The sequence below is a fragment of the Zalophus californianus genome, chromosome 1 (assembly GCF_009762305.2).
Source record: "Zalophus californianus isolate mZalCal1 chromosome 1, mZalCal1.pri.v2, whole genome shotgun sequence".
In the NCBI taxonomy this organism is placed as follows: Eukaryota; Metazoa; Chordata; class Mammalia; order Carnivora; family Otariidae; genus Zalophus; species Zalophus californianus.
Window position 1 is genome coordinate 70,691,216 of NC_045595.1, and position 22,777 is coordinate 70,713,992.

Genomic DNA, 22,777 nt, shown 5'->3' on the forward strand with positions numbered 1-22,777 from the left:
TAAGTAGGGTGATTAACCCTGTTGTTTTCATTTCTGTGAATGATAATTCCATCAGCTCTTTGCGGTTCCACACTCATTTATTGAGCATGAACTGTAGTCAGAGCGCTTTGAACGATACTGTGTGAGATGCCAGGTTAATGAATGACACGTACCCTACCTTTCGGAATTCACATTCTACTAGTAGGAAAGGGGGTTGGGCACATAGGCCAGGGGAGAAGTTCTTACTGGAGCTCTGGAAAGATTTCATTACTAATTTTTTTTTTTTTCTTGGCTTTTCATTAGAGGTGAGATTTGGTTGCCACAACAGAGGGTCAGTTGAACTGTTTGGATTCAACTGAATGATAAAAACGTGTTCCAATTTGAATAGTGTAAAATTAATTGCATGGTGATTGGAGTACAATTTAGCATCATAAGTATGTGACTCTTGCTAATAACTTGCTCAGTGATAACTTCTCTGCATTGGGAAAGATAATGTGTGGCTTTAGATTTGGCCTCAAAAAATACTATGTAGTATATTTTGTGTTACCTCAAGTTTAGAACTATTAAATGTTGTTTGAACAAAAATACCATAATGTGGCGAATCATTGATAAGTTCCTTACGAAGAGTTCTGTTGAAGGCTGAGAAATGATGCACATGCCCTGTTTACAGTCAGGTTTCTACATAAGGTGGGCCTTATTTAGTTCATTAAACATTTTTAAAGCCTGATATTGTCTCATTTTAAAAAAGCTGTTATAAAATGGGAGGTATCTTTGAATTAAAAGCTTAACATGTTGATGTTTTCATTTCAAAATCTGGCTTGTTAAATTTTAGTGGGACTCTTCTTTCTTAAAATATAAGACACCGAGTTCATTGATCAAATCTGTTTGGCTTTCAAAAGGCAGGAAACTTGAAAGGTCAGTTTCTCTGTCATATGACAGGTGTTGTCCATGGGCCAAATTTGGTCTAGTGCCTATTTCTGTATAGCCTGTGAGGTTAAAAAAAGGTTTTTGCATGATAAAATGTTTGTAGAAAAAATAAAAAGAGAGTAGTATTTTGTGACGTGTGGAAATTAAATGAAACTCGAATTTCAGTGTGCGTAAAGTTTTACTGGGACCCAGCTGCATCCACTCGTTCACTGTACGAAGATACAGAAGGGCTGTCCTGTGCTACAGCAGCCGACTCGCGTCGTCGCGGCGGTTTGTATGGGGTGCTCTGTTGCTTCACACTGCTGCTTGGTGCACTCGGCATCGCAGCGATGCCCTTGCAGCTCTCCGGGATTGCAGGCACTGCACATACCACCCCTGTATGCGAGAAGGTATTTTTAAAGATAAAATATCTACGAGCTCATTACAGATCAGCATTGCCGGATGAACAGCATTATCTATTTTGATGGGAAATACTGTGAATCCTAATTAAGTGAAATGTTTTTATTTTTTGTTTATTTTTTTATTTGACAGAGAGAGACAACAGCAAGAGAGGGAACACAAGCAGGGGGAGTGGGAGAGGGAGAAGCAGGCTTATTCACGCCTCCAAAAGAACTCTGTTCCTCTCGTTAGTAGATCTTTATTACAAAGAAATGATACTCAGTTGTCATGTTTCAAATTTTACTGATAAAACATTAGTGAAAATTTGTTTTCTTTCTTGTTATCTGAGTACCTGAGTAATAGCCTTAATTTTCTTCTTGGCCTACAAATCCTAAAATACTTACTTTCGATCCTTTTCAGAAAAAGTTTGCTGACCTCTGTTATCTGGTGTTGTTAAAGCAGTGATTGCATTTGTGACTGAAAAGTGCTGATAATTTTGTTTGGTCATCACTCTTCTTTGGTCACATAACATCTTTGGAAGTTATTTTCTGCAGAATTACTTTAAATTATAATTGGCTGGTAGTTGTGTCATACAAAGATAGCACAATTGATCTATTTTATCAGGATCTTTGAGATTTTGATCAGTTGTTTGGGAGCTATAATTGTGCTTCAGGAACTCAACATATGCAAGGATAAGAAGCAGGGGCTGTCAGCCATAGTGAACCTGCCACCTTACTGATTTATCAGCAGTTAAACTCCTATCATTAGTAATTTGCTTAGTGGAATCTGGGTACCACACTTGGCTCTAGTTTATTTGTTCTCGACCTTAGTGGTACTTTAGAATAATTTGCAGGCTTTTGAAAATACCGGCTTCTGGGCCATACAGCAATTCAAATCAGAATGTTCTGGGGAGAAGGTGGAGGATGGTAGCATTGGACCAGTACCTAAAAGGTTCCCAGGTAAACATTAATTTTTGGTGAACACGTGTAGGCAAGTTCAGTCCTTTTTCTTCATGAGGAAAATGGGGTTAACAGATGCCTACCAAGAGTAGCTACTTATCTCACTGTGAGAATTAAGTAATGTCATGAAATTACTGAAAAAACTATATGTATACTTTGTAGTTAAGATTTTTCTATAGAAGAATTGTATTTTTTTTTTTTTTTGTATGTTTACCTGGACCCCGATTTCCTGGAGCCTTAGAAAACCCTGTCTATTGGCTTTAAGAGTCAAGTTGCATTTCTTCCTGTGACTTAGGACAAGATTTGTAACCTCTTAATCTTAAAATTCTCTATCTTTAAAATGAAGATGCTAATAGTACCTACCTCATAGTGTTATGAGAATTCAATGAGCTAATGCCTTTAAAGTGCTTGTTAACAACCAGCAATGAGCAATCTGAAAAGGAAATTAAGAAAGCAATTCTATTTAAAACAACATCTAAAAGAATAAAATACTTAGGGATAAATTTAAAGAGGTAAAAGCCTTGTATAATGAAAATTACAAAATATTTACACCTAAATAAATGGAAAGACCTGCATGTTCATGGGTTGGAAGACTTAATATTGATAAGATGTCAGTACTCTTCAAAGCAAGCTTTGGATTCAATGCAATCCCTATCAAATTTCAACAGCCTTTTTGCAGAAATGGAAAAGTCAGTATCAAATCATATGGAAATGTAGGGGGCCCCTAATAGCCAAAACAGTCTTGAAAAAGAAGAACAAAGTTGGAGCACTGACACCTTCTGATTTCAAAACTTAACACATAGCTACAGTCATCAAAATAGTGTGGTACTGGCATAAAGATATATAGACCAATGGGATAGAATTGAGAGTCCAGAAATAAACCTGTAGCAGTATGTATGGCGAGTTGATTTTAGAAAAGGATGCAAAATCCATTCAGTGGAGAAAGAAGTCTGTCTCTTCAATAAATGGTGCTGGGACAACTGGATTTCCACATGCAACAGAGTAACGTTGGATCCCCTACCTCACATCATATACAAAAATGAAAATGGGTCCATGACCTAAATATAAGAACTAAAACTATAAAATTCTTAGAAAACATAGGAGGAAATTTTTATGACCTTGGGTTTGGCAATGAATTCTTATATTTGACACCAAAAGCCTGGACAACAATAACAAAAAAAAACTCAATTTAAAAATAGACACAGCATTTGAATAGACGTTTCATACAAATGGCCAGCAAGCACATGAAAAGAAGCTTAACATTATTAGTCATTAGGGAAATACAAATCAAACCCACAGTGAGATAATAGTCACCTACGAGGGTGGCTATAATTTAAAACAAAACCCCAAAAAACTAGTGTCAGCAAGGATATGGAGAAATTGGAATCCTTATACATTGGTGGCAGGAGTCTAAAATGATTCAGACATTGTGGAAAATAGTTTGGTTGTTCCTCAAAAAGTTAAGCATAGATTTACCATGTAACCAGGCAATTCCATGGGTAGGTATATATTCAAAAGAATTGAAAATAGAAAATGAAACAATCCTTGTATGTCAGTGCTCATTGCAACATATTCACAGTAGCAAAAAGGAAGAGACAGATCCAAGTTACCAACACATGGTTGGATAAACAAAAGGTGATGTGTACATACAATGGAATGTTATTTGGCCATAAATTAGAGTTTACCAGAGGCTGAGGGAATTTGGGGGGATGGGGAGGTATTCCTTAATGGGTGGCGTTTGGGTTTGGGGTAATGAAAAAGTTTTAGAAAGATAGTAGTGATGGTTGCACAACATCAGTATAATTAATACACTGACCTGTACACTTAAAATTGGCTAAAATGGCCGATTTTACATTACATACATTTGACTCAGTTATGTTAAAAATGCTCATTAACATAATGTCTGACACGTAGTAAGTACTCAGTAAGAACTAGCCATCATGTTAGTAACGTGTAAAAAACTTGAGGTATGAAGCCTTCTCACGCATGGAGGACTAGCTGCCACAAACTCTGCACTCTTAGAATTACCGTAAGGCAGCAGATTCAGAGCATTGAAGGAGGGGCAGCTTATTGTAGAGTGGGGGAGACACATGAGTTATTAAAAATTTAAAATAAAATAACAAAATATAGTTTTAAAAACAATTTAAGCATCAGTCAGAAATACCTTAGGATTCCCTTTAGAACATCACTGTTTTGACAAGAGACAGGTAAAAAGGGATTTTGTTTAAAAGTAGTACTATGCTTAAAAAGATGCATAGTATCATACGTACATTTCTACCCAATTGAGTTACCCTTTTTTTTTTTTTTTTAAGGTTTGGCATTTAAAGAGTTTGCCTAGAAAATCAGGTTACGTGGAGTGCCTCATTCTACAAAAGTGTTGGATCTAAATGAAATGACTTTGTATTATAAGAGCATAAATTCTGCATTTAAATATTGAGAAAAGTGCCCAGCATTTGCTTATTTTTAATTTTCAGTCTTCTTTTCCAGGAAGATTCCTGATGTTACACCTGTTGTAAGTGATCAAAAACCATCTGTATCAAAATCTGGACGGAAGATTAAAGGAAGGGGCACAATTGTATGTGTGTTAAGACTTTTCTTTTTTTGAAATTACTTATCTAAGTAAGCAGTATAGGCAAAATCCTAGCTTTAATTTTAGGTACAATCCAAGATCTGTTCAAGGAGCTAGTTGTATTCTCCATAGGTATATGAAGATACTGCTATTAGATCAAAATTTATTGCTGCATTTTAAGTATCAAATGACATGTGAAACAGTGAGTGAATATGTTGAGAAATCTTAGTATGTTGAATAATCTAGGCTAATGAATTAATCATTAGGACTTTAAGAAAAAATCCCATTTCTTTTGTTGTCTTATATTGTCATGACATAACTTCATATCATCCTTTTGTACTTTAATCATTATTGCTTTTGAATGGCATCTGAGATTGGATTTTATACCTAACTCTGCCCTATAGCAGACTGTAATTGAGCAGTATTTTAAAAACAGTTATTCCTGTCTTTGTTTTTGAAGCGCTATCACACTCCTCCAAGATCAAGATCATGTTCTGAATCAGACGATGATGATAGCAGTGAAACTCCTCCTCATTGGAAAGAAGAAATGCAGAGATTAAGAGCATACAGACCACCTAGTGGAGAAAAATGGAGTAAAGGAGATAAGTAAGAGCTTTGAGTATAAGCACAATCCTGTGTCTACTATATTTTGAGTGTTAAGAGGCTAGAGACTTACTTCTGGACTTTTCATCAAAGACTTAACATTTAAAGTTCGACCGTGACCAAAGAGAATGCATTTGGGAATACTTGGCAAAAAGAGAGCTATTAAGTAGGAAGGCTGGTTGGCGTCAGGGTGCTTTTAAATCAGAATTCTGTCTTCCCTCACAAAACTATAAAGCTACTGAATCTCTCAAAGATATCTTGTACAATTTTAGAAATAATCAGGACCTAAAAATTATATAGCAGATTCTTTCCTAGCCAGGTCTCTTAGTCACTGATGAATGAATTGGTAGGTAGGAAAATCTGTACCTGGCATGTGGATTAACTTCTGACCCCACGGACTGTTGCTTCTTCAGAAGTGTACCCTTCTCTTACCCTCAGTAACACCCCACAGCAGAATATCTCTTGCAGAAATGGGGCTGGCTTCAGAATAGCTAGTGAAAAGTACACCAGTGGGCCCCCTCTATAATTGTTCATGGTAGTAGTCTCTTCTCTGTGGACGTCCAGTAGAATGGTTAGAAGTCGGAAGAGGGAACGTGTCTGCTATGTGAGAGTGATTTAGACACAGTGGTATAGAAAACTCTCGATTTTGAGCCCTGACATTACCCATTACCACTAAGATTGTAAAGCCTGCATCTATTTTCATGTGCTTTTTCCTCAATTTCTGTAGGAAGTAATTTTAACTAAAACCTTAAGAGAAAGTCTTAATTATCTCGGTGAAGCTGAAATAAAATAATAGTCATGCTAGCTTCTTAAGAGACTTCTTCTTTAAAGTTCAGGCAGCTGTCCTGTATCTGCAGGGAATCAACAGAATTGTTTGGGAACTTGATTTGACTCTCCCTCAAAAATTGTTCCCGGAGGCAGAGGGTCATGAACATCCTAGCCAAGGAACTCAGTATATCAGCAGTGCTCTTGGTTTGGTTTGATTCAGAACTGTTTTTCTGTCAAATTTGAAATATTTTGCTTAGTTAAAAAATCCTTTTTTAGTGAATCTGTTAGTAGACTAGTTAGTGTGTAGCTCTGAAATTATGAGGTCAAGATGAGGCCTGTCACCCCTTGATGTATCCTTTCTACTTGTGCTTAAAGAGTTGATGGAGTCAGTACTTTGTTCTTAACTAGGCTTTTGTCAATGCTTTTGTATTGACAACAAATGTGTTTTAAACTTAAAGCCTAGAAAACATGCTTGTAAATAACTGCATGCATACTGTATCCTTTTCAATAGATTAAGTGACCCCTGTTCAAGCCGATGGGATGAGAGAAGCTTGTCCCAGAGATCCAGATCGTGGTCCTATAATGGATATTATTCAGACCTTAGTACAGCAAGACACTCTGACGGTCACCATAAAAAACGCAGGAAAGAGAAAAAGGTTAAACATAAAAAGAAAGCTAAAAAGCAGAAACGTTGCAGAAGACACAAGCAGACCAAGAAGAGAAGGATTATTGTACCATCAGACATAGAATCCTCAAAATCTTCCACCCGACGAATGAAATCCTCTTGTGACAGAGAAAGGCGATCTCGTTCTTCCTCATTATCATCTCATCACTCATCAAAGAGGGACTGGTCTAAATCTGATAAGGGTGACCAGAGCTCTTCAACCCATTCAAGCAGAGACTCCTACAGATCTAAATCTCACTCGCAGTCTTATTCTAGAGGAAGCTCAAGATCAAGGACTCCATCAAAATCCTCATCACATTCTCGAAGTAGATCAAAATCCAGGTCTACTTCCAAGTCAGGGCACCAAAGGACAGCATCAAAATCACCAAGACGAACAACCTCTCAGTTAAGTGAAAATAAACCAGTTAAAACGGAACCTTTGAGAGCAACAGTGCCACAAAATGAAAACGTCGTAGTACAACCAGTGGTAGCGGAAAATATTCCTGTAATACCATTGAGTGACAGTCCCCCTCCTTCAAGGTGGAAGCCGGGACAGAAGCCCTGGAAGCCCTCTTATGAGCGAATTCAGGAAATGAAAGCTAAAACAACCCATTTGCTGCCCCTCCAAAGCACTTACAGTTTAGCAAATATCAAAGACACTGGAAGTTCATCATCCTACCATAAAAGAGAAAAAAATTCAGAAAGTGATCGGAGTGCTTATTCAAAATACAGTGATAGAAGCTCAGAAAGTTCACCAAGGTCAAGGAGCAGATCTTCTAGGAGTAGATCTTATTCCAGATCATACACAAGGTCACGAAGTCTAGCCAGTTCACATTCAAGATCGAGGTCTGCCTCATCTAGATCTCATTCACGAAATAAATACAGTGATCGTTCACAATGTAGTAGATCATCGTCATACTCTTCTGTTAGCAGTGATGATGGAAGACGTGCCAAGAGAAAATTTAGATCCAATGGGAAAAAGAGTAACACTTCAAATAAGAGGCACAGCAGCAGCTCTGAGAAGAGACTTCGCAATAAATATGTGAAAAGCAGAGACAAGTCTTCGAGTCAGAGGAAGTACAGCGAAAGCAGGTCATCTTTAGATTATTCTTCGGACAGTGAACAGTCAAGTATTCAGGTTACACAGTCAGCCCAGGAAAAAGAGAGGCAAGTCCAAATGGAAATGAACAATAAGCAAGAGAAAAACAGAGATGAAGAGAAATCCAAGCCTGAACAGGAATGCCCTCGTTCAAAGAAAAGGGCCTTGAAAGAGAATCTTTCTGATCACCTTAGAAATGGCAGTAAGCCCAAAAGGAAGAATTATGCTGGGAGTAAATGGGACTCTGAGTCAAACTCTGAACGAGATGTAACTAAAAACAGTAAAAATATTTCCCGGCCATCTTCTGATAAGGAGGAAGGTGAAGCTACGTCAGATTCTGAGTCAGAATTTGGTGAAATTCACAGCAAAGCCAAACCCCCAACAAAGTCTTCGGCAGGTACTTCGTTGCCTGATGGTAATGGTGCTTGGAAATCAAGTAAGCAGCGGTCTTCAACCTCTGATTCCGAGGGGTCCTATTCCAATTCAGAAAACACTAGAAGAAAGGCACGGAAGCGCAAACACGGGTCAAAGGAAAATCTTAGACGGGAACAGACCAAAAAAGCAAAGGAGAAACTGAAAGGGAAAAAAGACAAAAAGCACAAGGCTCCAAAACGAAAACAGGCATTTCACTGGCAGCCTCCACTGGAATTTGGTGAGGAGGAGGAGGAGGAGACTAGTGAGAAACAAGTTACTCAAGAGGCAAAAGAGAAAAAACAAGTTTCTGAAAATAGTGAAACCATGAAAGAAAACATTTCGCATACTGAGAAGTCCTGCGAAGAGGGCGGCCTTTCAGGTAAATGTAATCCCATCATGACTTCATCAGATACTGGGCAGCCTACTAAAGAGGATAGTAAACAGGGTGCTTCTCCCACAGCTTTCAGTCCTGACGAACGGGGAGCCGCTTCTCCCTCCAGCATTCAGCATATTGCAGAAAGGGCCCCAAGCGTAGTGGAGGATGTGCTGCAGACAGATGACAACATGGAGATTTGCACTCCTGATAGGAGTTCCCCAGCCAAGGAGGCATCCCCTGTAGGAAATTCAAGTCTTGCCACCCCAGACGTAAACGTTGTTCTACAACAGGATATGCACCCAGAGCATCCTGAGACAGAGGAGGGAAAACAGGAAAGCAAAACGATGGGGGATGTGGGGAAGCAGGACAGCAGCCCTGCTAGCCTGGCGAGCACCGTAGAAAGCGCCGTGAAGAGAGAGGCGGCTGAGAAGAGCCAGATGGGCCTCCTGGATAACAAATGGAAGCCTCTGCAAGGGGTGGGGAACCTGGCAGCACCGACGGCCCCTGCGGCCAGCGCTGCAGAGGTGAAGGCGTTGACTGCTGCTCCTGAGGTGAAGCCACAAGGCTTGAGGATAGAAATTAAAAGCAAAAATAAAGTTCGGCCTGGGTCTCTCTTTGATGAAGTAAGAAAGACGGCACGCTTAAACCGGAGGCCAAGGAATCAGGAGAGTTCAAGTGATGAGCAGACACCTAGTCGGGATGGAGATAGCCAGTCCCGGAGTCCAAGCAGATCTCGAAGTAAATCTGAAACCAAATCTAGACACAGAACACGGTCTGTCTCCTACAGTCACTCAAGAAGTCGATCGCGAAGTTCCACATCATCTTACCGGTGAGCAATGTAGTCTCTTTCCTTCCCCCCCCCCCCCCCCCCGCCCCGGCCCAAAGGAGAGTCTTTTAGTGTTTATCTTGGAAGAACACCAGAATTAGAGACAAGATCACTATTTCCAAATATCTGGAAGGGAATAAGGGGAAGTCTCATGCTGTGTGACTAAGAGAGCCAATTGTGAGGACATAGGAAGTGGGGATTTTAGGCGAAGAAATGTGGGCTCAATGTCAAAAACTATTACTTGTCGGTTAAAGCTCTCTGGCGGTAGACATGAGTTGCCATGATAGGTGGCAAGTCTCTCTCTTTAACGGTGTGACGCTGCTCTCCCACCTCTCAGTGATGCCTTAGAAGGAAATCCTGAATTTACAAAATTATGTAGGATTTAGAGATCATTAATCTCTAACCCTCCGTTTTACGCAAGTGGAAGGTGGGGGCCAGAGAGGCCAAGTTAACCTTCCCAAGACCTGCATCGAGTTGATCTTTATTCAGGGGTTAGCGGGGAGGGGCATGGTAAAAATTTATTTATTTTGGTTCAGGTTGCATCTAAGTTTTGTCATCAGCATAGACTGGATTGTGCAGAGAATGAGAATTTTTACAAAATCAGTGATGGTGATACGAAGTTAATAAGTAATTTGTATTCCTTTTTTTTCCTTGTAAATATTTCATGGTTTTACCTCACTATCTCTTACTTGCTCATATCCCTTAGTATATTGTGCTTGCTTTTCATCACTTGAGCCTAAAATATAGTAAAAATCTTTGGGATTTTTTCCCCCCTTTTCTAGCTATTTATCTTCCCTTTCTCACCCAGATTTCTTTAAAAATAGGAAACAGCATTTGCCATCTGTAATAACTGTTTCCCATTTACTCTTTAGTTGCTTGCAGTCTGTCTTCTGCACCTTCCCTCCCCATTTTCCTAAAAGGGCTATTTTCAGGTACTTCGCAGGAGCGCCAGGGCATGTTTTCAGTCCTTTTGGCCCTCCTGGAACCTGCTGCTAGCTCTCTTCGTCCTTCTCAGACCATTCCATGTTTGTGTTGCATGCTCTTTTTCCTCCTCCTGCCCTGAATCCCAGCAGGCCCAGAGAGCTGGTGAATCCTGGCCTTTTCTCTCTAGGTTCATATTCCTAGATGCAGCACAATTGAGCTAGTTCAGCCCCCCTCTCTGCTTAACGTCTGCCTTCCATTCGTGCTCTGACAGTTCTGAGCTGCTGGTGATGCCGGCCACTCTCATTTAGCTTCCTACCGCTGCCATTGGGGTGGGTGGCATTTCATGTGATAAATGAAGATAGGGTTAGAAAGCCTGAGGAATTTGCTTCAAGTTATGTAGCTAATGGGTAGTAGACCAGACAGCTAACCTTGCCTCCCGGTTTTGGTTACTCACCTGCCGTGACTCCCCTACTAGGCTGTGAACTCACTGAAGTCTGGGACTATTTTCTACTCATCTTTCTGTTACCTCACAGAATCTGCTCTACAATTGTTTGTCGAGTAAATGACTAGAATCTTACTAGAACATAATGTGTTCATTCTCTTGTAGATATACTGGAAGCAGATCATGTCTTCTAAAACATAAGTACATAGTAAATAAAATAAAACCTTTGAAGATGTTACATAAGTAGCCTAGACATAGGGATATCCTTCTGTCCTAAATGACAGGTAGAAAGTTGGGGGAGAAGAGTGGGGAGCCAAGTGAATGCAGAGGGGCAGAATTGTACTACTTAAATTCCTTGTTTTATTAAATACTAAGTAGATTTAAAAGAATTAAATGATTAGATATAAATAAATAATTTAAAATGTCATTTAGATTTAAAAAAATAGAGCTTTGACATACCTGATATATCCCTACTACTCAGTGCCACCCTACTTTCTCTCTTCTCTTCTAGAATTAAACATTATTATAAACTTTTTTTGTAGTTTTGGTTTTTCTTTTTCTTTTTTTTAAAGATTTTATTTATTTATTTATTTGACAGAAAAAGAGAGACACAGGGAGAGAGGGAATACAAGCAGGGGCAGTGGGAGAGGGAGAAGCAGGGTTCCCGCAGAGCAGGGAGCCCAATGCGGGGCTCGATCCCAGGACCCTGGGTCCATGACCTGAGCCGAAGGCAGACACTTAACCAGCTGAGCCACCCAGGCGGGCCTTTGTTGTTGTTCTTTAGTTTTGCCACAGATAGTTTTATTTGTATACAGTGTTTTTACATGTCTTTGGACAAAATCTTTGCACATGTGCACACCTGCACACCTGTTCTATCTGCATTTTTCACTCAACACTATGTTCCGGGAGGTGTCTCTGTTGATGTAAGTAGCTGTACTCCATTTTCCTACTGGAGAATGTTACTGAATTTCTCTGCGCCCCCCCCCACCCCCATTCTGTCATTAGTGGAGCTTTGGATTATTTCTTCTTCTGGTCTTACAAGTAGGACTCCAGTGAAGACACCTTTACCAGCCTTTTCTGGTTTATTTCATTCTGTTCAATTTAAACCCTCATTAGCCGTCACTGTCAAACCCGCTATGAAGAGTTTGTGAACGACATTTCCTTGCTGTGTTCTCCCCTTCCTATCCTACTAGTAATCATTTGAACAGCATGGTGAGTTAACATAATTCTATTTTTTCACTCTCAATTGTAGATCAAGAAGCTATTCTAGAAGTCGGAGCAGAGGATGGTACAGCAGAGGCCACACAAGAAGCCGGAGCAGCTCCTACCGCAGTTACAAAAGTCATAGGTGAGTGTGGGAACCCCACCCTGCCATGTGGTCTTCATCCTGTCTGCTTTTCAAGGCCTGCACAGGTAGAGTGGGGGAGCTTTTGAGAAGAATCCTGTCATTGCTGAATACTGGACAGGCCTATCATCTAGTTGTTTCTTTCTAGGAACTGTCATATTCTCACTGGCTATCCTCAAGATGTGATCTTATCAGAGTGAGGAAAGAGAAGCAGTAGAAATCTTTTAAAAAGGCCCTGCCCACTATCTCCCCACCCCCCCACCTCCAGTATATCTTCCTTGACCTCAGTTCACATCTGCAGTCACCTCTTGGCTTGGGTAAGGGATTGGGATGGGAGGACTGATTTGTTAGTAGGGGGCCACAGGATGGAGCATGTGGGGGGGGGTGACCCCAGGTTTGTATTTCTCCCAGCTTCATCAAACGCTCTTTTGCCTCTGAGGTATTTTCCACTGCTGCAGCTTCATTTTACCTACAGGTGTCTTACCTGTGCAGACTTCCCCTCCCCACCCAGTTAGAACCTCCCCAGTGACTTTGCTGTGTGCACCTCATAGAAGAACAAAAGTTAATCAGAACGAAATCCAACATGCTTTTGAAAAAGTCCAACATACTTTTGATAAATGAAATAAATACACCTACTGGATTTCATTGTGTTTTTTTCTTGATGGGCAAATAAAAGTCTAGATTTTTGATATAACCTGTCCTGAGCCACAAAATGATGGTCCCTCATGTGATTCCTATTAGGACATCCAGCAGGAGCAGATCCAGGAGCAGCTCGTACGACCCCCATAGTCGGTCCAGGTACGGACAGGGGGTGGGAACCACCTGTGGGGGCAGAATTGAAAGGCCTTGTTTAATAAAACCCTTCATTCCCTTTTAAAAAGTGTTATAGTCTGTTGAAAAATTTAAACACATGTATTTGTCTCATGAAATCATCTCCTAACGACATGAGGTTTTTTTTGACAGCTTTTATCTGTTGGCCCATTGTACTCTGGTGTCAGAGTAACAATTGATGTCCAGTTGTAATGGCAGGTATTTATTGAATATAATTGCCGAAGATCCACCAGATTCAGTCAGACTAAGTCAGTGTTAACTTTGTGATATTTTTCAATGCAGAAAAGAAATGAACATTTTTCTGTTTCATGCGGTAAGTCTCACTGGGGCACTTGTTAAATGTCTCCAGTACTTGCTGTGCAAATGTGTCCTCACACAGTCATAGAGTGCCCATGTCCTCAGAGAACACTGAAGAGATCGTAAGAAGAAACAGAAGCCTGTGAGTCTTGGAGTGGGGGAATTAAGTGTGTGTGGTTGCCGTTGAAGCAGGTCCTGCACTTACGACAGCTACTACAGCAGGAGTCGGAGTCGCAGCAGAAGCCAGAGGAGTGACAGTTACCGCCGAGGCAGAAGGTACAGCAGGCGATCCAGGTGGGTCTCCCTCCTTCAGGTCACTGCAAGGTACTGTGGGCACTTGGTGTGGGAGGTGACAGACGGCTCGTAGAAGAGAAAGCGTAATCTTTCGAGGTCAGAAATATTTCTTCCTGTTGAGTTTCAGCAACCCACAGGCATCTACTAAAGGTGGCTTTTGTATTAAGGGTTGTTGGGTCAGGTCTGTTGGTTATTGTTAATGTTTGAATCTAAAATGGATTCTGTAATATTTACATACTCTTGGACAAACAGTTTCTTTGGAAGGAGTAAAGAGAGAAGGCCACCCAGACCATGTCCCACTCCTTTAAATAGGGCTACTTGCTAAAAATAGCAAAACCAATTTATTAGTTTTTTAAATTAAAAAACAAAAGTATACTAAAATGTCATCCTTTGCTTCAACAGCAGGGTTGAGGTTTATATCATCAATTTTAGTAAAAATATATTTTTATGCATTACAGATATTTATAGATGTTACATTTTATATAACCTATTTGGGCTGGTACTGCCAAAGTCTTAATGGTGACTTTCTGTAATGTCCCTTTCCTGGTCGCTTTTGGTCTTACCCTCCCCCATCCATTGCAGCTACAGTCAGTGATCCTTGTCTAATATCAGTGTGATCTAGACACTTCCCTTGTTTGAAACTCTTGAAGGGCTCCCTACTGCCCAGAGGGGCAGGTCCAGCCTCTTCAGCATCCCATGGAAGGCCTTTCCGCCTGCCAGCTTCAGCTGGGGCTTTTCTGTCTTCCCTCCTTTAGTGTGCTAGACCCCGTCCTTCTGCCTGGAGATGGCCAGTTCCCACCTACCTACCCTATAGCTCTCAGCTGCAACCCACTGCCCCAGGGGGCCGTGCTGACTGATAACCCTGAGTTACACCACCCCCGCCTCCCCACAGTGTGCCCTGTTTGCCTTGTCCACTATTCTGTGTGGTCCTTGAGCCCCAGGAAGCTATACTTGGTCTACCGTGTATGTCCCTAGCATCTAGCAAAGGGACTGGCTCCCTGAATATTTTTCAAAATAGCTGGTGACCATTGCCAGGGCCTCTTGACGCAGTGCCCCAGTGGTCCCGTCCGTGTCCTCCTCACTTCATCCCTCACGGGGTCCCCATTTTGGTTTCCATATTTTTAATGAAACTCTTCATGTACCTTTTTTTATCGCTTGCTTCCTCAGTCTAATTAAATATTGACGTTCATTTTGGGTAACATGGAAAATTATTCTGCTCATTTGCATGAGTGGATTTCAAGTAATATCCCAAGATGCGATGTTTCTTTATCTTAATCTTGATATTACTGCTGTGTGTCATTTAAAACATCTTTGAAAAGTCTACACTGTTGCCACCCTCAGGACCCCACTCATCCACCCAGTGTGGTATGCCACATCAGTATTGCTTTCAAGCCACTCGTATCAAAAAAGAAGCTTCAAGAGGAATTGAGAGGGTTGAAGTTAAAAGGTGTCTGTATGTTTCTTTTGTTACACAGGAGTTGTAGATCCTATGGCTCTGACAGTGAAAGTGACCGAAGTTACTCTCATCACCGGAGCCCCAGTGAAAGCAGCACATATAGTTGAAAATGTCCCCTTTTTGATACAAATTATATCTTATTTGTAAATATCTGGTAACTTAAAAGTTTAAGAAACTTAATGGCAGTCTGTTCTATTTCAATGTTAGAAATAAGTTTCGAAAATAGGCACTTAATTGTTATTGCCCATTTACATGTGCACAGAATTTAAAATACAGATATGTCTCCTAAAAATATTTTTATGCCACATTTTACAGTAGCCAACTTTGGGAATGAATTTCATTTTCTTGAATCAAGAAATCATGAAATTTAAGTATAATTTGCAATATTATTTTAGACAGATTATTTCTTTCCATCTCATGTATTCCTCAGAATACAGATTCTTTTTGCCCGTTTTTCAGGTTTTAGCATATATGCTGCCAAGCCTAGAACTGTGAAGAACTGTTAAAGGTGGCCAAATATTTATATACCAATTACACCGTCTTATGCATATGTGCTCTTAGAAACAAACCACCCAGAATCGATACCGATGGTAGCCAGGAGTCTTAAGGCAGTGGCTCTGGAGTTCTTAACTCATTCCTTCCTTCTTGGTGGTCTCAGAGGGTCAGGAAAGTGGTCATCATACAGCCCACGGTCTGTATTACTCCAGGCTGGCGGGTGAGGTTAGGAAGAATAAATCAGCCTTAACTATAAATACCTGCACTGTCTCTAAGGCCCTAATGTTTTTTGTGCTTTTTAATAAATACTATCAGAAGTTTAGATTGTAAAAAACAATTCTGTTCCGGTTCATGTTTGGGTGCTCGGTACCTTTTGGTGCCTCTTCAAGTATACTTTACATTAGAATCTCATAGGAGAGAGAGAAGTGATTTTTTTTTTTTTTTTTAATTCGCTGGCACCAGGCATGGTTCCTTCTGGGCTATATTCACTTTAAGTATCTGGAGGGTTTCTCTCAAGCTCAGGTGTGGCTTGGGGCCTCCCCTGGAGCAGGCAGGATTGGCACAGAGGGTCCTGTGGCCCCTCGGGGTTGCTGCACATAACTGGCACTCATGCCTCTGAGAGAGCGGATTGAAAAGTAGAATTCAGGGTACCGCCAGACCTCACTGCCACATCCCGGAGACATTTTGGAGGGCTTTCAAGTCTTTCGGGTAAGGGAGCTCTACCACAATAGCGGCTGAGCTGTTCTAAGCACCAGCACGTTTGTCTTCTTTCCGCTGTGATCCACTCTGACTCCGTGAAGCTTGCACGACATGATAAGTCCAGGGGAAGAGGGGTGTACAGGACTGCACAGATGACACGTTTTCAGTTTCAGGTGGTTCCTCCAAAAATGGTTTGACCTGTAAAAACTGGTGTTTTTTGGTTTTGGGGTTTTTTTAATCTTTGAGTTATTCCCCCAAGTGTACTTAATCACCTTAGTGCCAGTTTAAGCCAGTTGTGCAGAAGAAATTCATATTGGATGTTTGATGTGGAACTCTGCTCCACCCTACCCAGGCCTTGCTTGGGGTACTTGGGAAGTGGGAAAGAGCCCTCAGTTGGAGGGATCTGACAACCCTTGATGGGCGGAGGGGTGACCTTGGATATATTAAAACCATCACCCATAAAAGGTTCATAAACAGGGTTAAATGGTCAGCTATTTGCCAGGTTGACAGACGAGAGTACATTAGGAAAACAGGACCCAAGTCAAACAGATGTACTTCCTAGTGAATACAGAACAATGCATGATTCATATGAAGGGTTTTCAAAAGTTGCCTGTAACACTCCGTGAAAAAAAACCTACATTCAGAACTCAAACAGAAACTGCCAAATCTAATTAGGTTAAGAAAAGTTACCCTTGGACAATGTATTCGTTTTCTACTGCTATGTAACAAATTACCCCACACTTAGCAGCTTAAAACAACACCCATTTCTTAGCTCACAGTTCTGTAGCTTGTGAGTCTGGCACAGTATGGCTGGATTCTCTGCTCAGGGTCTCAACAAAGCTGAAATCAAGGGTCAGCAGGGCAGCATTCTTTTATGGAGGCTCTGGGGAAGAATCTACTTCCAAGTTCATTTGGTTCCTTGCTGGTTGTCAGCCAGAGGCTTCTCCCTCAGCTCCTGGAGGCTGCTCTCATAGGTGCAGACTCCTTGGATTGGGGCACAAAGTGAGGGGTGCGGGTGGGGCAGGCCGTTTTAGAACCCTGTCTACTCCACACAATAACTGCCCACTGCTGGCGGGGGGGAGTTTTCATCCCAAAAAAGGTGGGCCCTGGAAGCCTCGATTGTTTCCTCTATGGAAAAGAACAGCCCTCAGCCGCAGCATTCAATTGTGTTTACTGAATGAACTACAGAAATAGCTTTTCTGCCTAGAGGGGATTGTTCTGTATTTTAAGTTATTTTTTAATAAAATTTAATTATGTATTGTGCTTCTTAATAGAAAATGTATTATTGGACTGTTTTTGTAACATCTTGTTTACTGCAAATGAAACATGATATAGATGGTATTGTTCAAACCTGTAGAAAATACTTTTGTACATATTGGCAATGTCTAATTTGTATACACTTCATTTAAATGTTCCTAAAACTTGAAAGGGGGACCTTGTAGAAATTAAAATATATACTTAGTCTAAATCGGTGCCTGTTTCATCTGTCTTTACTCATCTAGACTTTGGATCTTTCTGAAATGGAAAAAGGAACCATTGCGTCCCTTTGCTGACCCAGCCAGTAAAGAGACTTCATCTCGGCAGCTCATTTTCATCCTTTCGCTGAATGTTAGTGGTGGGGCATGAGGTGGAGCTGGAGGGAACCTCAGGCAGAGATCGATATGTTCACCTCCCCAGGGAAGCACTGATGGTGCTTGGTCTCTCTTCCCCTGCAAACTCCGGATTTCCTCCCGGCTTTGTCGTTACTCTTCGGAGGTGACCTGCATACAGATGTCTTTGCTGAGGAAGGAGTAGGTCCCATCTCATCTGGGAGCTGCTGCCTAGGGACGGCGCACTTAACCAGCTGTACCACCGACAGCCTCCACACTTCCCTCCCTGACATTCACTGGGCACATAGCACTTGCTCCTAGAGAGAACGTTCTTGGTGATATTTTTAGTGTCCACATGAGAATTTGCAGGGCAAGTACAATTAACTTTGTTCTCCTCAGAACTCAGAGGAATTTGTGTTTTCTTCGTGAATACAACATAACCTCTCTCAGACTTGTAGAGATTCAGTTTTCAGAATTGAGTTAACGGTAGACCCCCAAGTCAGAATCCCTGACAATAGTCAGATCTAGATGCACTAAAATTTAAAGAAAATTACAGCCTTTTTGCTGTAGGGAACTCCCCGAGTGAGGTTCCTTTTTAGTGAGCTCCAGCATTTCGTTCACATTCTGATAATGATCGCTTTGGTCAACTGGGCAGTACTGGAGGGAAATGTGTCAAGGACTTTGGTCTTCGCTGTTCTGAATTAGCTGGGCATTAAATAAGAGCTAAGAGAATTCAAGAAAAATGCCCCTATCACAAGTGACCATGAACACTGGCTTGGCATCACTGTTGGGAAGGGAGAGGAAGCTATAGTTGGCGTAGAGAGAAACTTGCCATGCTAGTGATGGCAAATTAGCTGGACAGGTGAGGCCTGGAAGCCAAGCTTCACACACTGGAAGAGCCTGAACTGGAGGGCTGGTTTCTAGAAAGAAGTCCTAGGAGGGACTTGTGATAGCATGAGTTGGGACGCAAGCTGAGAGGAATCCTGCTGGGCAGGAAGAAGTCCTTGGATGCTCTAGAGGCGGCAGGCAGCCTCAGGCGTCGGAGAGATCAGGGGTAGGAGTGGGGTATCCTGGAAGAACAGGGCACCTGCTTGTCTCGGGACAGACCCTGGGCAGCTCTAGGCAGTGGCCGATGTGTGTGCGAGGCAGGGGCAGCGCACTGCCATGACACAAAGGGGCAGGAGGCTTTAATGATCCGCTTAAAGGTTTCGGTAGAGGGTAGAGACAGTGCTGCCTTGCCCCTTTCCCCTCTCCTCCCTGTGAATCACCAGGCCACGGTGGGGCTGTGCCAAGCTGGAGGCCAAGTACTTCTGCCTCTTGGGAGACCCTGGGTGCACCATTCACAGCTCCACAGGCTAGCCTGAGGACTGTTTGGTCTCAACCGGCCTAGAGCCCTGAGAAAATTGGTAAAAAAGGAGTGACCTGGGGCTGCAACAGAGACACCTGCATTCTGCACCTGGACGCCTGAGCCTGAGCCTCTGACTGCTCATGTGTAGTAAGAGGACTTGGACTGCCCGTTGCTTGGCTTACAAACCCTGAAAGAGGGTGTGAACACCTGGCGCAACTGGACATGGAAATCAGTGGTGCCCATCCCTTCCCAGGCTCGCCTCCCAGAGGGCCTACGGGGGGCGGAGGCATGGTTACCCAGGTCCTCCTGCAACCAGCATCTCTACCAGCAGGCCAGGTTCCCAGAGAAAGGCTGAGAAGGACCCCACTAGGCTCAATGCCTCTGGCCTAATTTGATTTTATGTTGAATTAAGGACCTCTATGAGCAATTATTCTATGGTACAGTCCTTAGGGGATTTGAGCCAGAGCCATACTGCCTGGGTTCAAGTTCTACTCTGTCAGTTCCTAGTTTGGGTAACTAGATAAATTGTTTGACCTTTATAATTCAGCTCATCTGAAAATCTGGGATACCAAGGCCTCCCTCTCAGAAGTAGTGAGAATTAAATGCTTAGAACCAAGCACACATCAAAGCTCCAGGGACGCTAGCCCCTGGGATTGCCTCCAGGAGGAGGGCAGGAGCCCACAGGTTTCATGTGGAGGACCAGGCTCAAACACAAATGAAAAGCCCAGGGTCCCTCAAACCAAAAGGGTGGGAGAGGATCCTGGAAGCTTCTGGTGAGGCCTCGAATGCCAAGGCCATGACGTTTACACAGCAGGAGGGAACTGGGCAACCTGCTGGTTTGAATTAGGCCCCCGCCCCCCAGCAGCTGTAGCCTATTAGTGTGGGGCTCGGTGGTGGCGGAACACAGGAGCAACACCCCCAACTCCACACCCAGAGCTCTATGCTCCCCAACCCTGCAGGGCCCTGGGTCAGCCCCTAGCGGGTAGCTTGAACCCTACCATCCCACTGACTTCAGGCTGTGTTGTTCCCTCCCGTTCTCTGGTACTGCCCGCCTAGGGAGACTGAGGCCTGCACTCATGCTCGGGCTCGCACGCGCACACACACCCCTGGGCTGTTTGTTCTTTCCAGGCTCAGTAGGGGAGAGTCTGGTGTCCCCAAGCAAGCCTGGGAACTGCCCTAGCAAGGCTTGGGTCTGTTTCTCCTCCTTGCCACAGGAGAGAAACGGGGCTGATGCTTCAGGAAGTTGGGAGAATACCTATGAGCTGGCCTCTCAAGGTAGGGGCATGGCTTTGCTGAGCTTGTCGGAAGGATCATCCAGCTCTGCACCTGTCTCCACAAACTCCTGGATTACCCATGGGGCCTGGGATTCTGGCCTGGGATCCTACGCCCTAATAACCCAGTCCTACCCTACCGCCTCCAGAAAGCCTGCCTTGACCAACCTTGAAGTGAAGCTCCCAGGGCAGGGCCCTCTCCAAAGCCAAGCAATTTTGAGCAATTTTGCCATCCCTATCCAGCCCCTCACTCCCACCTGACAAGAACCTTGACTCTACCACATCGAATCACCTCTAGTTCCCTGCAGATGCTCTCCTGTCTCCACTCTCCTGGCCCTTGCAGGTGCCATTCTCTGCCTGGAGTACCCCTCTTCTCCCTCTGCTCTAGTTAATGTTAACTCAACTTTCAGGCCTCAGCTGTGAGCTTTGAGCCCACCATACTGGGCTCTTCAAACAGCCCCGTCCTGCCTGGTGTGATGTGCCCCAAGTGCCAGTAGCCTCTCCCAGAGCGGCCTCTGTTCCCGGGCTCCCCTAATAGATGGGCTAGAGACCAGAGAAGCAAGAGGGGGAACAGCTGTGCTCTTCAGGGAGACAGACCCCTATTCCCTCTCTTCTCACTCCAACCTCCAGCCCCTCCTTGGCTTGACTGCTGCAGCCAAGGCCAATCCCAAGGAGGCCAGTAGCCCTACCTTGGTTACTTAATGCTGGCCACACCCCCTTGCCAAGCCTTGGCTGGAAGTGGGCCCAGGAGTGTCCCGTGCAGTCCTCTCTGCCAGGCTCCTCCTAGCCCTCGCGGCGGGGGGGGGGGGGGGGGGGGGGGGGCACCCTCTCCCAACCTCTCCTTTCCCCAGCTCTCAACACTGGTGACTGGCTGCGTGATTTGTCCTTCTCCAGGCCTCACTGTGTCCAACTAATGGTACGCAATCCTTCCCTCGCCACCTCCCAGCTCACTGCAAGGATCCACTGAGTCAGATGAGGTGGGCTGGAATGGAGGACGAGGCAGAAAGCAGCACTGAGGTGACCCGCTGGTCAGGCATGCTGGCCACTCTGGCCTGGCCTCAGCCTGAGGCCTCCAGGAGCCGCACCGGCTGTCTGTGTGCACTCACCATGGCCACGGAGGTGCCGGATGGCAGGATGTCTGCAGTGGCCACCTCTGGGGGCATGTCCCCGGCTGCGCCCCCACTCTCCTCCCATGCCCTTATCCACCAGGGGCTCTCCCCACACTCCATCTAGCTCTGCGTATTCCTCCCCTTCGTCTTGGCACTCTTTTGGTCACCGCCATCTGTGCCCCTGAGATGTCTTCTCCCTGGCCCCGGGGGTCGGGAGGCCCTCGCTATCTTACAGGACAGACCACCAGACTTTCTGATGGTGCCTGCCTGGGATCTTCACCTCTGTTCCATTTCCTCCCCTGGCACCCAGAACCAAGTCACTCTGAGCAGGCCCCAGAGCCCCTGCCCTCTCATGAGGAAGGTGGCATACCCAGGGGCGGGGGCTGCTGTGTAAGGACAGGGCCCGCGTGCGGGGAGAGGTGTGGGTACCCCGGGGATGAGGGCACTATCAGAGGGAGCGAGGATGGGGCAGAGGCCAGCTTGGGGTGGGGGTGGGGGCGCAGGAGGGCATCGGAATGCTGACATGGGCCACATGAGAGGCCCACAGAGGCCCCCTCTCCACCCTGCTGCCCGCTCAACCCTTGCAGCCTCCTGCCAGCCCAGCTAGCCCCCTGCCCCCACAGGTGCCCATGCCAGAGCAGCATTCCGCAGGCCGGGCGGCCTCTCCCCAGCAGAGGCTGAGCGGGGAGGCTACTCAGCAGTGGTCCGGTCAGCCGGCTGAGGGGCATGGTGGGGCCCGGGCCTCTGGCCCCCCCGACTCCTCTCATCTTGCCTGTTCCGGGGCCTGGGCCGGTCACCTTAAAGGCCTGGTCGCTGCAGCTGTGGTCTGGGTTCTGGTATCTCCTGCCCTAGGGCGGGCGTGGGCAGCCAGAGGAGGCCACCAGGTAGGTGTGGGTCACCCAGCACGGAGCAAAATGAGCCCTGGGCTGTCCTGGGGTAGGGCGGGGCGGGGCGGGCTAGCTAGAGATCCCAGACTCACCCTCAGGTCAAAGCAGCCCAGGCCAGAGGGTGGGGGTGGTGAGCGAGGCTAGGGTCCGGGGGTTCGGTCTCTCAGGGGAGCGGGTGGAAGGCTTTCTGCAGCTGGTTGGGGAGTGGGCTCGCCCAGCTTCCCGATT

General features: G+C 44.4%; 1 protein-coding gene and 1 long non-coding RNA gene across 7 annotated transcripts in view; one reads left to right on the forward strand and one right to left on the reverse strand.

Moving 5' to 3' along the window:
* The window catches only part of NKTR (natural killer cell triggering receptor), a 53,696-nt gene extending 35,879 nt beyond the window's left edge, over nt 1-17,817 (forward strand). For 5 of the 6 annotated variants that reach the window (XM_027583359.2, XM_027583357.2, XM_027583360.2 and 2 more), the window contains 7 exons: nt 4,731-4,818; nt 5,273-5,418; nt 6,695-9,565; nt 12,181-12,276; nt 13,015-13,071; nt 13,591-13,695; nt 15,171-17,817. In XM_027583359.2, coding sequence (XP_027439160.1) covers nt 4,731-4,818; nt 5,273-5,418; nt 6,695-9,565; nt 12,181-12,276; nt 13,015-13,071; nt 13,591-13,695; nt 15,171-15,258 — 3,451 coding nt within the window. In that variant the 3' untranslated portion in view covers nt 15,259-17,817. The remainder of the gene's footprint in view (nt 1-4,730; nt 4,819-5,272; nt 5,419-6,694; nt 9,566-12,180; nt 12,277-13,014; nt 13,072-13,590; nt 13,696-15,170) is intronic. The other variant, XM_027583358.2, reaches the window with a different exon arrangement.
* Nucleotides 27-22,764, reverse strand: LOC113916661. The gene is made up of 3 exons (XR_003517996.1): nt 22,642-22,764; nt 2,607-2,676; nt 27-1,281 (listed from the first exon to the last, which is right to left on the reverse strand). It is a non-coding gene; the product is annotated as an uncharacterized LOC113916661 (long non-coding RNA).
* Between the last annotated feature and the right edge of the window lie 13 nt (nt 22,765-22,777).